The sequence below is a fragment of the Phoca vitulina genome, unplaced genomic scaffold, assembly GCF_004348235.1.
Source record: "Phoca vitulina isolate PV1807 unplaced genomic scaffold, GSC_HSeal_1.0 scaffold24, whole genome shotgun sequence".
Taxonomy (NCBI): domain Eukaryota; kingdom Metazoa; phylum Chordata; class Mammalia; order Carnivora; family Phocidae; genus Phoca; species Phoca vitulina.
Window position 1 is genome coordinate 18,374,517 of NW_022589727.1, and position 13,677 is coordinate 18,388,193.

General features: G+C 43.4%; 1 protein-coding gene across 1 annotated transcript in view; it reads right to left on the minus strand.

The window, feature by feature from the left end:
- LAMA3 (laminin subunit alpha 3) overlaps window positions 1-13,677 on the minus strand; it is a 254,797-nt gene that overhangs the window by 196,210 nt on the left and 44,910 nt on the right. Inside the window, exons 3-4 of the mRNA XM_032421296.1 lie at window positions 910-1,027; window positions 69-187 (exon numbers count right to left, since the gene is read on the minus strand). Of these exons, the coding sequence (XP_032277187.1) occupies window positions 69-187; window positions 910-1,027 (237 nt within the window). The remainder of the gene's footprint in view (window positions 1-68; window positions 188-909; window positions 1,028-13,677) is intronic.

The following is a 13,677-nucleotide window of genomic DNA, read 5'->3' on the forward strand; positions in this document are numbered from 1 at the left end:
ATGCAAAATTTTATATCCTCGCGTTGATTTCTGAGTCTCATCTCTCCCTTCCCCCCATATCAGCTTACCTCACCATTTTCCAAAGGTACAATCCGGGAATATTCAGTAGTACAAAGTACATCGTCATCTTGGGTGACAGCCATATTTGCCTCCTGCCCAAATTGTTCCAAACAATCTACTTTAGAGTCTAGGAAGAAAACATTTTAACACTATAAAGTAAAATATTATCATCTTGTCATAAATCTTTTAAGGAACCTTATGTTTCCTTAAGAAAATACATCAGAAGGAAAGAACAGAGAAGAATTTAAGATTTTTAGACAAAAGCTAAGAATAAAGTTTTAATTCACGAAAGAAAATACCAAGCCATTTTAGGCCACTTACTTTCAATAGCAATGTTTGGAGATGTGGTTCTAACTCCTCCCCCCTCATTAGGCAAATTTACCCTCTAAGGAGCATTTATGGAAAGCCCAGTGCCTTTGTAAGCAAAACTCCCATCACCTCAATTCATCATAGGGTTCAGAGACACTGACATTCCTCATTAGTTGAAGATGACAGGGTCAAGGTAAATAATGTGAAATGCAGGATCCATAAAGATGGAACTTAGTCCCTAATTCTACATAAAAGGAAAAGGACTAGAGCTATGGCCCAGTTGCAGGTACCCCGCTTCTTCCTAAATAGTGGCAAAAACTGTTACCATAAAAGGTATTTCAACTTCAGTTCTGCATGTGTATCCTCGGAATTAATGCACACAGGCTTGAGAAATAGGGATGTTCTGAGAGTAACCTAGAGAGTTAAAATTGGCCAGTCCTTAATCTGCCAAACTGAGAGACTAATTTTCCAGTTAAATCCAGTGTTGATCTGTTGCAAATAATTAAAGCCCTGCATAACATGGCAAGCAAGATTACTTACGAGCAAAATATTGCCAAGGTGAGTAGGTGCTTCCAAAGTCTACAGATCTTTCTAAGACCCAAAGATCAGGGCGAGGAGAATTTGCAAATTTGATGATAAGATAGGCCACATGGAAAAGCTGTTAAAGCAAAGGAGATACAGTTATTAAAGTCACCTCGTCTATCTGCAACCTTGACCATCTTTACATGATGCTGATCTGAAGGCAACAAGCATCTATCCACCCCTCTCCCAAGATCCAGATTCTATTTCTAACTGCCTATTGGACAACTCTCTCTGGGTGCAGACTCTCAAGCTTACCATGTTCAAAACCAAATAATCACTTTTCTTTCTCCTCCAGATCTATTCATTAACCTTTGTCACATCTTAATCATTATACCCTTGATTTTTAACCAACCTACAGAGCATCTTAAAGTCTGTATCTTCGAGAAATCTGATTTCGAGCAACAAGCATCATGTGCTAAGCCTTCCCAGGACCAAAAGCCAAGAGTGTCTCCTGGGAGTGTCATGGCCTTTGGTTGGATCCAGGTCTTAGAGAGCTCACAGCTGCAGAACTGAGAGCAGAGCAGCTATTCGGTAGACAGCACCTCCTTCCCCTGCACCATCTCCACTGTCTCCTTTTATCCTGATTATTCTCCCTCTTTTTAATTTTCTCATTCATCCTGATCACTCTTTTGCCCATGGCCAAGACAGTACAGAAGTATGGAAGAGACACGGGGAGACTTTGGTCCCTTCTTCACCCTACCACTCATGAATCCCAGCATGTCTCCCACAGTGGACCCCAGGAGCTCCTACCCCTTCCCTCAAGAGTTATCTGGCTTGGATTTTGAACCCTGAGAGTCTATATATTTCCCAAAGATCCTGGTATGATAACAAATACAGGTGTTAAATGTGTTAACGTGTTAATGAGTGAGGATTATCTCTACCCCCACATTCTCTCCACCTCCCACATTCCCTGACCCCAAGTAACAGATCCAACAGTGACTTTCAGAAGAGGACTCCCCCACCTTATTAACTAGCCCAGTAGAGCCATTTGGACGATGAGCGCATCTAGTTAGAGAGAGAGGCAGTACTCAGATTCTGTGAGATCCTTTCATTTCTTGGGGAAAAAAATAAGGGAGTTTCCTCTTCATATTTTTTACATACCATAATATGGTAAGAGTCATATATTTAAAAAAATAAATTCTGAGAACTAGTAGCTACTTGTAAATGTTCCAAACCTGGTACCAGAAGCCAAAATCTCTGGGACAATGATTCTCAAATTTTAGTCTCAGGACCCCTTCACACTTGTAATAGTAATTGAGAACCTCTAAAAGCTTTTGTTTATGTGGATTATATCTGTTGGGATGTGTCTATATTAAATATAAAAGTTGAGAAAATTTAAAAATATGTATCACTAATTCATTTAAAATAATAATAAACCCACCTGTTTAAACATAAACACCATATTTTTGTGAAATATTACTATATTTTCCAAAACTTAAAAATTGTACAGAGAATAGTGGCTTTACTTTACATCTTTAAAGTTTCTTTAAAAGTGTGCATTGATAAAGACAGCTGGATTCTCCTATCTGCTTCTGCATTTAATTTGTTGTGACATATTGTTTTGATTGAAGTATTTAAAGAAAATCTGGCATCACATAGATCTGTTATGGGGAAAAGGAGGATCTCAAAGCTTGTGGACCTCCTGAAAGGTCTTGGGTACCTCAATGGGTTCTCAACCACATTTTGAGAACCAGTAGTCTTGGTCACAGAGGTTCCTCTTTGCTCTAAGAAGCCCCTTGGCTTATTCTCTGCAGAAGGAAGAATTGTCACACCAATTACTGAAAAAGTTCAGCCAGTTCTATCCCAGTCAAACACTGGCTCTTTGATGTTGAGAAAAAAACTTCTCCCTGGGCTCAGATTAATGTTCCCAGATTGTTTACCAATCCTTGGAAAAAATGATCCAACCTCATGGAGAAAATCTAATTAGGAATTGTAAGGTAGTCTGAAAACCATAAGGCAATACCTAAAGGTAGGAGAAATAATTTCCAAAAGACACATACTATTATCGCATAGTGAAGGAATTCATAGGAAATCCCAGAACTCCAAATTTGGAAAAATCAGAACAAATGTATTTCCCTGAAAACTGTTTGCATATCTGTCTTAGACCACATCAAAATAAGGCCACCTTTAGATATGAGTAAGATAGAATACAAAGGAAACATTTTTGGATACAGGAATCATTCAAAGCAGTCTTAACCTCTTCCATCAAAATTCTACAATCATAGCATACACACAGACCCCAAAAAACCTATTTACCTAATAGTTTATGATTTAGGGGCACCTGGGTGGCTCAGTTGGTTAAGCGACTGCCTTCGGCTCAGGTCATGATCCTGGAGTCCCGGGATCGAGCCCCGCATCAGGCTGCCTGCTCAGCGGGGAGTCTGCTTCTCCCTCTGCCCCTCCCCCCTCTCATGTGCTTTCTCTCTCTCTCTCATTCTCACTCTTTCAAATAAATAAATAAATAAATAAAATCTTTAAAAAAAAATAGTTTATGACCTAATGGTTACTATGTTCTAGGTACTGTCAGACACCTCACAAACATTCTCTCTCAAGAGGTTAAGTAACACGTCCAAGTATTCTAGGCATAAAAATCCTGAGCCTGTGTGTATTCTACTCACTGATCATTAGCTAGGCCACAGAAACTAAGAGATACTTGATATTTGACCTGTTTTATCCCAGGGGAAATAAATTGTCAGAAAACTTCCAAACACCATTATTTCTGAATATACTATGATTGCATTACGGGGAGCCTGGAGATGGGGAGCTATATTATAGTACATTTTGAGGATTATTTGAGTGCATTGATTTTCCAAAGTTACACTTCCTGCTACTGAAAAATCCAAATACATGAAATAGCCTCAGTGGCTCAGAAGGGATACTCTTTTTGTTTCACTTCATCCTGTTCCAAGGTAATATGTGATTCTTTTGAGGCAGGCACAGCAGTTAAAAATTCCAACTCTAGGAGCAGGTGCAGACAGGCCTGTGTGCCCCCGTCCCCACCACCTATGTGAGCCTGCCACCTGGTCTAATTTAATAAGCCCACTGATTCCACCAACTCATCTTCCAGTGTCCATAGGATGGGACATTCCAGCAAAATGCTTCCCTCCTTTTCGTCATTGGGAACTTGTTTCTGATGTTCCTCAACACACATCTGAGTGCCCTGACTACTGCTAGGGTGCACTTCCTTTCTTCTGACTCCAGACCCTATGGATTCTCCATCACCACCACTGCTATGGAACTTGCAGCCGATTCTTGCCAAGTACTCCAGCTGAGACCTGCAGATTCAAAATGTTGCAGAGTGAGTGGTCCCCAAAGTGGATTTGCAGCCCGGCTCATGCAAGTCAAACCAATAGGTATGAATTTATTCTTTTCTACTTGATCATTTAAAATTATGCACCTTTTAAATGGCTCCTTCTGTTAAACTCTCATTATCAGTTATTAATGTTTGCTTTTTGATCACTCAAAATTCTTCAAAGCACTCATGAATGACGCATGAGATTCACCAATCTAAACAAGGGCCCTTCATGAGGCTAGAAAGCGCCAGACTATGGAATCACTAGAAGCAGAAAAGCAAAGGCAGAGTTGTGCATTTTCAGAGAAATAACATTTGGGAATCAAACATAAGGAGGAAGAAATGCCCAGGAAGGACTGAGTTGTCATGTTCTCTCCACATGCTTTTGGACTGAGCTGAAGATGGCTTGAACTTTGTTCATGATCAATCAGGTAGATACAAAGTAATCTTTCAAATAATGTTTTAAGAAGCAGATAATAATCATAATAGGTGGAGTGTGAGGCACTTTGACTTCAAAAGCCTTCAAGGTGAGCAGGTGAGAAGAGATGGCATCATGTGACCCGGGCTTCTCTGCCAATGCTCACCATTCTGAAACCTCTGAGATTCCAGCCCATCATTTCAGGACTTTCCCAGATGGCATAGTATGTGTTCAGTAAATGTCATGGATGGATGGATGGATGGATGGATAGATGGACGGATGAGTGGATGGATGAATATTACAGTTGTGCAGTTGCCTCCAAGTTCAGGAGGCAGAGATGAACCCCCAAGTCGTCCTGTCTGGTGCCCAGGCTTGGTGGGGGACTTTTAAGGCTGTAGGAGAACCAATCCCCTGTAGTAAATCCTTGCCCTGCCACCCACCAGGCATGTGACTCTTAAGTGTCTCACTGAACCACTTTGAGATTTTATTTCCTTGCCCACAAAATAATAACATAAAATGATCATAAAAATTATTTGTTAGGTAAATACAAAGTTTACATTCTCCATCTCAAAGAGTATCATGCCCTGTGGCACATATTCATTTTCATGTGTTGTTCCCACATTTGTATCTTAATCATTCCTGTATCCTCAGAGTAGGTGCTTAATAAATGTTGTTGAATTGAAATGAAATTAATAAATGGGACACATGAAATTGCAAAATGTTATGCAAATGTATTTAAAGTCATATCCAGAATAAGCTTCTTACTCAACTAAATAATATACCCTCCACCAAAAAGTCTTAACTTTATGATGTGAGATTAGTCTGCTTTATAATTTGATAAACATATCATTCCACAAAGTGGCATTTTCTAATTTACTTTTTCCGACGTTTTATTTTGCATCATTTTCAAACCTACAGGAGAGCTCAAACAGCAGTACAATGAATATCCATATACTTTTCATTAGACTCACCAAACGTTAACATTTTGCCACATTTGTGCACTCTCTCATGCATGCTTTCTCTGCTCATACATGCATGCGCACGCTCACACACACACACACTTTTTATTTTTTTGAGTTTTTGAAAGTAAGTTTCAGACATCATTATGCTTCAACTCTAAATATTTCAGCAGGTATATCCCAAAAACATGGGCTTTTCTACAGAAACTCAACATTTTGATGCTTAAGAAATTTTACCATTTGTACAAAAATCTTATCTAACACACTGTCCATATTCAAATTTCCTTGATTCTCCTAATAATGCCCATTGGGTTCCAATCCAAGATTACATGGAGCATTTACTTGTCAAGTTAGAGTCTCCTATAACCTAGAGCAGCCCCCGCCCATGGTTTTTGTCTTTCCTGATATTGACATTTAGAAGAGTCCAGGTCCTTTCTATCACAGAATGTTCCACTATCTGAATTTGCCTGATTTTTTCATAATCTGATTCAGAATAAGCATTCTGGCAAGATTACTTTCTGTGGGACCCCTTCTTCCCATGGCATCATGCTGGATGTCAGGTGGTCCTATTATCAGTGATGCTATGTTTGATCCTATGTCTAAAAAGTTGTCCACCAGATTTCCCCATTATTAAGTTACCTTTTAACTCGGTCATTAATCAGTAACCTGTGGAGAGGCACTCTGAAACATTTTTATTAACTAAATTATAAACATTCCCACTATCCATGTAAAAATACAAACACAAGTTATGAAAAATAAGTCCCCAAATATGGAACCAAACAATTAAACTTCTTCTGTGCCTGGTGCCCATTTGAAAAACTTACTAAGGAGCTAATTTTATCACAAAAATTTTAATTGAGAAAGAAAAATGCAGATCGAGTGAAATTAAACTCTATTTTAGTAACCTTGTTTGAAAACTTTTTACAAAATGAAATACAATCCTCATAAAACAATCAAGGCACAGTGATAAAAATACAACTCAACTGGCCTGAAAAAGGATCCTTTTAATCCTGGCCCAAAGAGCACATCTGCCAATGGCATTCATAGCAAAGGCCTATCTTTCTTGTAGGTTTATCATCACCTGGGCTGAAAAAGCCAGTCCGTGGCACCATCAAAAAAGACTGTGCTCAGGAGGAAAGTCACTTTGTCCCTCAGTGTGTCTTACTGTGTCCCAGAAGCACCTGCTCACCTGTGAGGAGGGAAGATGGATCATTCCAGAAACTTACAGGAAGGGACTCAAGAGTCCCTAGGTCAACCTTTCACCCAGGTTAAGAACCTTTACCCAAGAATCTTTTTTTTTTGAGAGGAAACCCCCTGCATTGCTGACAAGTTGTGGCCATTATGTTGCCTTGGTGTTTTGTCAAAAAACTGTCTCTCACAGGTCCACCTCCCCTGCCTCAGAGAAGCACAGATTTCTACTCTTTATTCCCCGTGACAACCTGCCCAGGATTTAAATACCAACACCACTCCCTAGGTGCCCTTTAAGGAATTAAGATTCAAGTCAGCAGGAGGCCAAGATTAGGGTAGAAAGTGGAAAGGAGAGGAGAATTAGAGTCTCTTGCTTCCTCATTAAAAATAACTACAATAGTCTGAGAAATAAAAACCCTAAAGCAAAAATGAGTCTAAAGGTTTGGATCACTCCAATAGCTTGGAAAATGACAAGCCCATTATTTTTTTTTAATGGAAGATTTCAAGAAAAAAAAAATTGAAAGAGAAAAGGTGAAACACTTGAATCTATATTTTATTATTGATGAATTCTTAACTCTGGAGGAAAAAATGATTAATGACATAGAGTGTGATTTTCGGTCCTTGTGGACTTTAATCATTATTCCCTAAGCAGATTCAAAATGCAGAATTTGAGACTAGCATATGTTACTCAAGAGCACTTCATCTACAATTAACAATTTACAAATAGATTTGGTGATGGTTTTAAAATAAGCTAAAGCCCACTGGAATCCAAGAACTCTTGGGTACAATTTCCTAACGAAGTCTTCTATTTTATCTTACTCTGTGTGATTGCTCTAACTGTCTGAGAATTTTTTTTGTCTAGGCCCTGATTCTCCCTGTAACACTCACTTTTTCTCATTCACGCTTTTTTTGCTAATTTGTAAGAAAACTGCCTATGACATTTGGTTCACTCACTGAACTGAAAAGTCGCCTAAGAATTTGTCTGACAAACTGTACAGAACAAGGGAAATTATACAGTCATGTTCTTTCGAGGCAAAGAGGCTTCACTAACTCAACTTTAAGAACCAGCAACTAAGTTATGTAAATCCTCCTTGAATCGATCTAAAATTTTTTCAACTCAATGATTCCTAAAAATAGATTGATTTCTATAAATGGCTTACACCAGGCTTCAACAAAATATTTCTCAGTGATGGTGACTGGTCCTAAATCAGATTCCAAATGGTGTGACTGCCATTTCTCATTAATAGGACCACACCCTCCATAATGTTCCAGACCCCTCCTCTTGACCAGTATCTTTCGACCGAAACAGTTGTAGCATTTCTGACCTGCGTTCCTAAGAGTCCTTTCCTACTTTTATTTTTTTTATTTATTTATTTTTAAAGATTTTATTTATTTATTTGACAGAGAGAGAGAGAGCGAGAGCAGGAACACAAGCAGGGGGAGAGGGAGAAGCAGGCTTCCCATGGAGCAGGGAGCCCGATGCGGGACTCGATCCCAGGACCCTGGGATCATGACCCAAGCTGAAGGCAGACGCCTAATGACTGAGCCACCCAGGCGCCCCACCTTTCCTACTATTAATTGGCATATCTATTTTCCTTTTTCTTCTGTTACCTCTTTCTTAAGTTCACCAACCATGGCTAAATCTGAGTTTTACCTAAGGCTAAAATAATCCTTTTGGCTGTGTATCCAATGCCCTTCAATGACAGGCACTTCAGAGACCTTCTCAACAACAGCTGTGCATGTCTGCAGGGCATAAATAAATTTTATTAGTCAGCATATTCTTTTTTTTTAATAATGAACTTTAAGCTAATGTGTCATTTCAGATCAGCTGGGCGGCATATTAAATATTCTCGGAATTTATCCTTTGGCCAAAAGTGGTCTTCCCCTCCTGAACACTAAATCCTCTAGTGTGGTTCTCCAAAGGGATGGCCCCACCACCTGGGGTGTTCGGAAAATTTAAGGAGACATTTAATTGGTTGTCACAATAACACACCCAAATAAGGAAAGAGACCATGCTTCTGCAGCACTACCATCTCCACCCTGAGAAAGATCCCAGGCAGCTCCGGGGGAGGAGCTGGCCTCTGGGTGTCTGGATCTGCCATCCAGAGTATGGCTGGACAGGGGGCCATGTCACGGAGGTGTCTGTCTTTTGTTTATTGGACTTTCGAGGGCCTGAATGCCCTTCCCACCTTATGAATATTGCTGGGAACAGAACGCATCTTCCAACTTTAGCAGCTGAAAATGCCAGCTTCCTGGCTCCCGTGGCAGGTAAGGCAACGTGAATATGTGACCTGGGCTCAGCAAATCAGATGTCTCCTTCCATGATTTTGCTTCCAGAGCAGGTGATACAAAAAGGTAGAAACACGGACACTGAAGAATTCTTTCTAGAAGCAACAAAGATGGCAGCAGCATCTGGCTTCTTGGGACAGCAGCCGACCCCAGCAGGGCTGCACCGAGTCCAGAGTCCAGGCTCGGGGCGGACTGTGTCGCCAGTTCCTACAGCTGTGTCCTTGCAGACCAGCCTATGGTCTGGACTGTGCACAACCTTTGCTTCCGCCCTTTTTCTGAGCCTGATTCTCCATGCTCCTCAAACCCCCTCCCACTACCCTACCTCTGCCCCTTCCACCCTCGGAGGTGACTTTCTCTCTTTCATCAGAACTACCAGAAAGGAACGGCCTTCCCTCCCCTTTGCAGATCTATGAGCCATTTGCAACTACACATCCTCTCCTTCTTTCCCTGGACTGATGGAGCGAAGAGCCTCGTCTTGTCAAAAGCCAATCCCTCCGTCGGCACTCTGGGTCCCCTCCTGCCTTCTGTTGGATCCTTCCCGTCAGCTTTGAAAGTCCCTTCCTTCCCAAAGATAAGAAGAGCCTCTCCTCCATCCAAACCCCCTCCTCCCCTCACAGACTTGCTTCTTCCAAGAGTGTGCACTGGCCTGTGCCCCTCCACCTCTCCCTCACTCCCAGTTCCCCCAGAGTTCAGTTCTCAGCCTTTCCTCACCTCGTGCCACGCTCTCCCCACCTTACACCATGACTCCCGATTTCTCTCTCTCGCCCAGACGTTCACAGAAGCTTCGACCCACATGACAGCTATCTGCTTCATCTCCACTTGAAATACCTCACATCCTTCTCAACTCGACAGGACCCAGGGAAGCCTCATCCCAGCCCCCAGAGCCTGCTAACTCCTATTTAATCCCTGGGGCTCAGCGAAGCCTTCTCTCTGGGTAGTCCTCTGTGTTCTATGCTTTCTGGAGCGTCGTGCTTTTCCTTTAAAACACTGCCCACAGGATAATTACATAAATATTCACAGCTGGAGTGCTCATGGCCTCGTGGATACGGACGTGCGCCTGACTATCCTGCCCACTCGTGAGCTGCATCAGGAATCCGCTGGCTACATGTAGCCGGAGGCCAGGGCAGCGCCCGCACTCTGCCTGGATGAGGGCGAGGTTGGGAGGCGGCCAAAACCTAAGGATTGCACTTACTTGGCATTGAACAGGACAGCTCAAAGTCACTCTCACTGTAATGAAAAGATGCCTCCGGGCTGAGCTCTCAGACCTGGACATGAGGTGGTCTCTAGTGTCCCAAATGCTCCCACTTAAATGCCCTGGCTCTCGAGGACCCTAGCAGACACTTTCGTAGTCAGACAAATGTAGGGAAAATGGTGAAGCCATAGGGTAGGCGGAGGCCTGGGTCTGAAGGGTCAGAGTGGAATGGGGTGAAGGGAGGTGTGGGGCAGCAGATGCCGTGTGGACGGGCTCCATGCCTGATGGCTATCAGGAAAAGTGGGTTCCGTGCGCATCTCAGCATCTGCCAGAGTCAGGTGACCTGGGGTCAGTTTTCTGAAATCCAGCCCCAGGCAAGACACTGTCAGGAACGAGAGCAGGGATTCAAGGCTGCCCCAGACAGGATGTGGCGTGGAACCTGCGGGGAGTGGGCAGGGTGACCAGACATGTCCACTACGGCAGATGCGGGTTAAACCGAGAACCTGGGGGCAGTGGCCCCAAGCTAACAGGCTCTAGCTGGATGTGGGAGCAGCAACAGTCCACCCTGCCCGTTGGCAGAGAAGGGTCTGTGGTGGGGGAGGGGGACAGCTTCTATGCCCATGGGAACTGTCCCACTAAATGCCATCCACCACCTTGCTGGAATGAGGTCTAGGTCTGAAGATGGTAGATGAGACTAGTGGCTAGGTATAAATGAGGTGTGTGCAGTGCAGCCAGTCTATCCTAACTGGCTAGAAAGGTGGGTCTGGGGTTGGAGGGTGGGGGGAGCCCCAATTTCCATCATCCAACCTCCACACAATGACCCACTCCCTCTCTCACTTCCCTTGAACCTATCTCTACCCTCCCCCATTCCCTTACTTCCTGGTCTTCCTTCCCAAAGCCTCTCCCCAGGGCAGGGCACCTTTTGTCCTCGTACCCCAAAAGCTACACAGAAAGGGAGGATTATACCATAATGTTTACACCATTCCATCCTGCAAATGTGGCATATGATAGTTGTTACAGCTTCGCAAGGTACTAAATGGGTTTTTAAGACCTAGCTTAGGAAGTCCTTCCTTCTATAACATTTTTCTGGAAGAAAATGCAATAGGAGTTCTAAATATCTGATGCAATTTTTGGCACACACCTCATTTATACCTATATATGACTTCTCCCAAGGCAATATTCCATGAAATAAATCAATGTGAAAGATCATCTCACTAACAACCATACAAATACCTCATGGTGGTCAGAAGCAAGGAAATAGATACACATATGTTATCAATGATCTTTCCTAACATAAAGTGCATGAATATGGCAGACATCAAACCAGATGTTACAGCACATTTATATAAAGTATATGTATATATTGATATAAATATATATTCATACACATGTCCACACAGCCATACTCATTAGAATGGAGTCTGTGTCTCGTTAGGATAGACTGGCTGCACTGCAGTTGACAATCAACACAAAATCTCAGGGATTAAATTTGTTTGTATCTCAATCACGCTACAGGTCTATTGACAGTGGGCTCTGCTCTGCATCCTCCTAACACAGCGACACAAACTGATGGAACACCTACTCTCTGGAAACATCAATGAAGCAGGAAAGGAATGTGGTGCCTCATACACCAAATCAGGTCCCAGGACCAGCCTTTCCTTCAAAGACATGACCAAGTGCAGCCCTACTTTGAGCCTGGAAAGAGAAGAACCTGGAATCCTGGTGAGCTAGAAATGCAGAGGTGCTGATGCTTACAGGACCCCATTTCATCCCAGTTTGGACCCACTGCCCCGCTAAGTTGGAAATCAATGGTAGAAGTTGAAATTTCAGAGGAGTTGACTTCTCTCTTTTTTCACCCACACTGCCCAGGGTGGGCACAGAACACAACTGAGGCAGAGAGAAGATGTATTCAGCCCTGTGCACTCAGCCAAGCTAGGGGACAAAAGGACCCTGCAGCACTCTCAAACTTAGGGGTGCATTCGAAGCAGCTGGGGAGCATGTTGAAATGCAGATTCCCAGGCTACGATTCCAGAAACTCAAATTCAACGATGAGGCCTAGAAACAGGGACAACTAAATTTGCAGCGCTTAGAGCAAAATGAAAACACAGGGACCCTTGTATAAAATACACTTTTTCCTTCCCTTCCGTAGTTTCTTTCTTGGCCAATCATGATGTTTTTTATTTGCTACTTAATGTTGTACTCCCTTGGGCCAGAGGATTCTCCGTGGGTGAGTGCAGACCCTCACGGGCCCCAGGGGACTTCGCCTTGCCACCAGCTGCGTACGTGCCAGGACCCTCCTCCCTAAAGCTGCTGGGTTGATGCAACACACCACACTGTGCCCTGGCCAGGGGCAAGAGGTCCATCTCCCCTTCCTATGGATCCACCACCTCAACCCACCCAGACAGGTGACTCCTGAGGGATTAGAATCTCCACACAGAAACTTCGTACCTGGATGCGGGATGAGTGAGAGGCTCATTCTTGTCAGGCTGCCCATGGCTCCACTAGCTTGAGATGGGGGTGGCACTACCATGTCCCTCCTCGGCATGGTGTGCATGCCGCCAAACCTCCATGAACCTGCTCTCAGAGCCCAGCCAGGGGCAAAGGATGGCAGGGTGGAGGCCGGGAGGAAGGGGAGGATGGATGGATTGAGGCACCAGGGCTTAGGGGAGCAGATGGCCGAGAACCTGTCTGGGCAGGAGGACAACTCATGAGCTGGCGTATGCTCCATTGTCCTACTGGACTTCAATTACAAAACACAAACTCAAACATGACATTATTAAGACTTTCAAGATGGCATTAAGCCCCAAGCATGGGTCCCACTTCTGAGCACAGAGATTCAAGGACTAAGTTTGGGAAACACTGACCAAAAGATAGACTCATCCAGGAGAAGAAGGTAATCGAGAAAGGTCCCAACAACAAAGAGTAGAATAAAAAGGTGGAGACTCTGACAGCCAGCACTACTCCAGGCAGGGAGACCCTCCATGTTCTAGAATTTGACATCAGAGTCCCAGCCACAGACTACAGGTCTCATAACTGGTAAGAGAAAACAAGACTCTAAGATCCAGACAGATGATCATGATGGACTGGTAGGGATGACCAACCATTCGGGTTTGTCCGGGACTGTCCTTCAGTTTCCCTCCGTCTATATCTGCTTTCTCTGTTATCTTCAGTAAACTCTACTCTCACTTCCTGCTGGCTCGAGTTTGATTCCATCCTACTCAAGGCCAAGGACCCTCTTGGCTGGTCCTGCAGGACCCCTTGTGGGTCCCCAGACCCAGCCTGCCGGCACCACCTCTGCAGTAGTTATATTTATCAGGACGCACACTGTTTCTTTAAAAAAAAAAAAAAAAGATTTTATTTATTTATTTGACAGAGAGAGACACAGCAA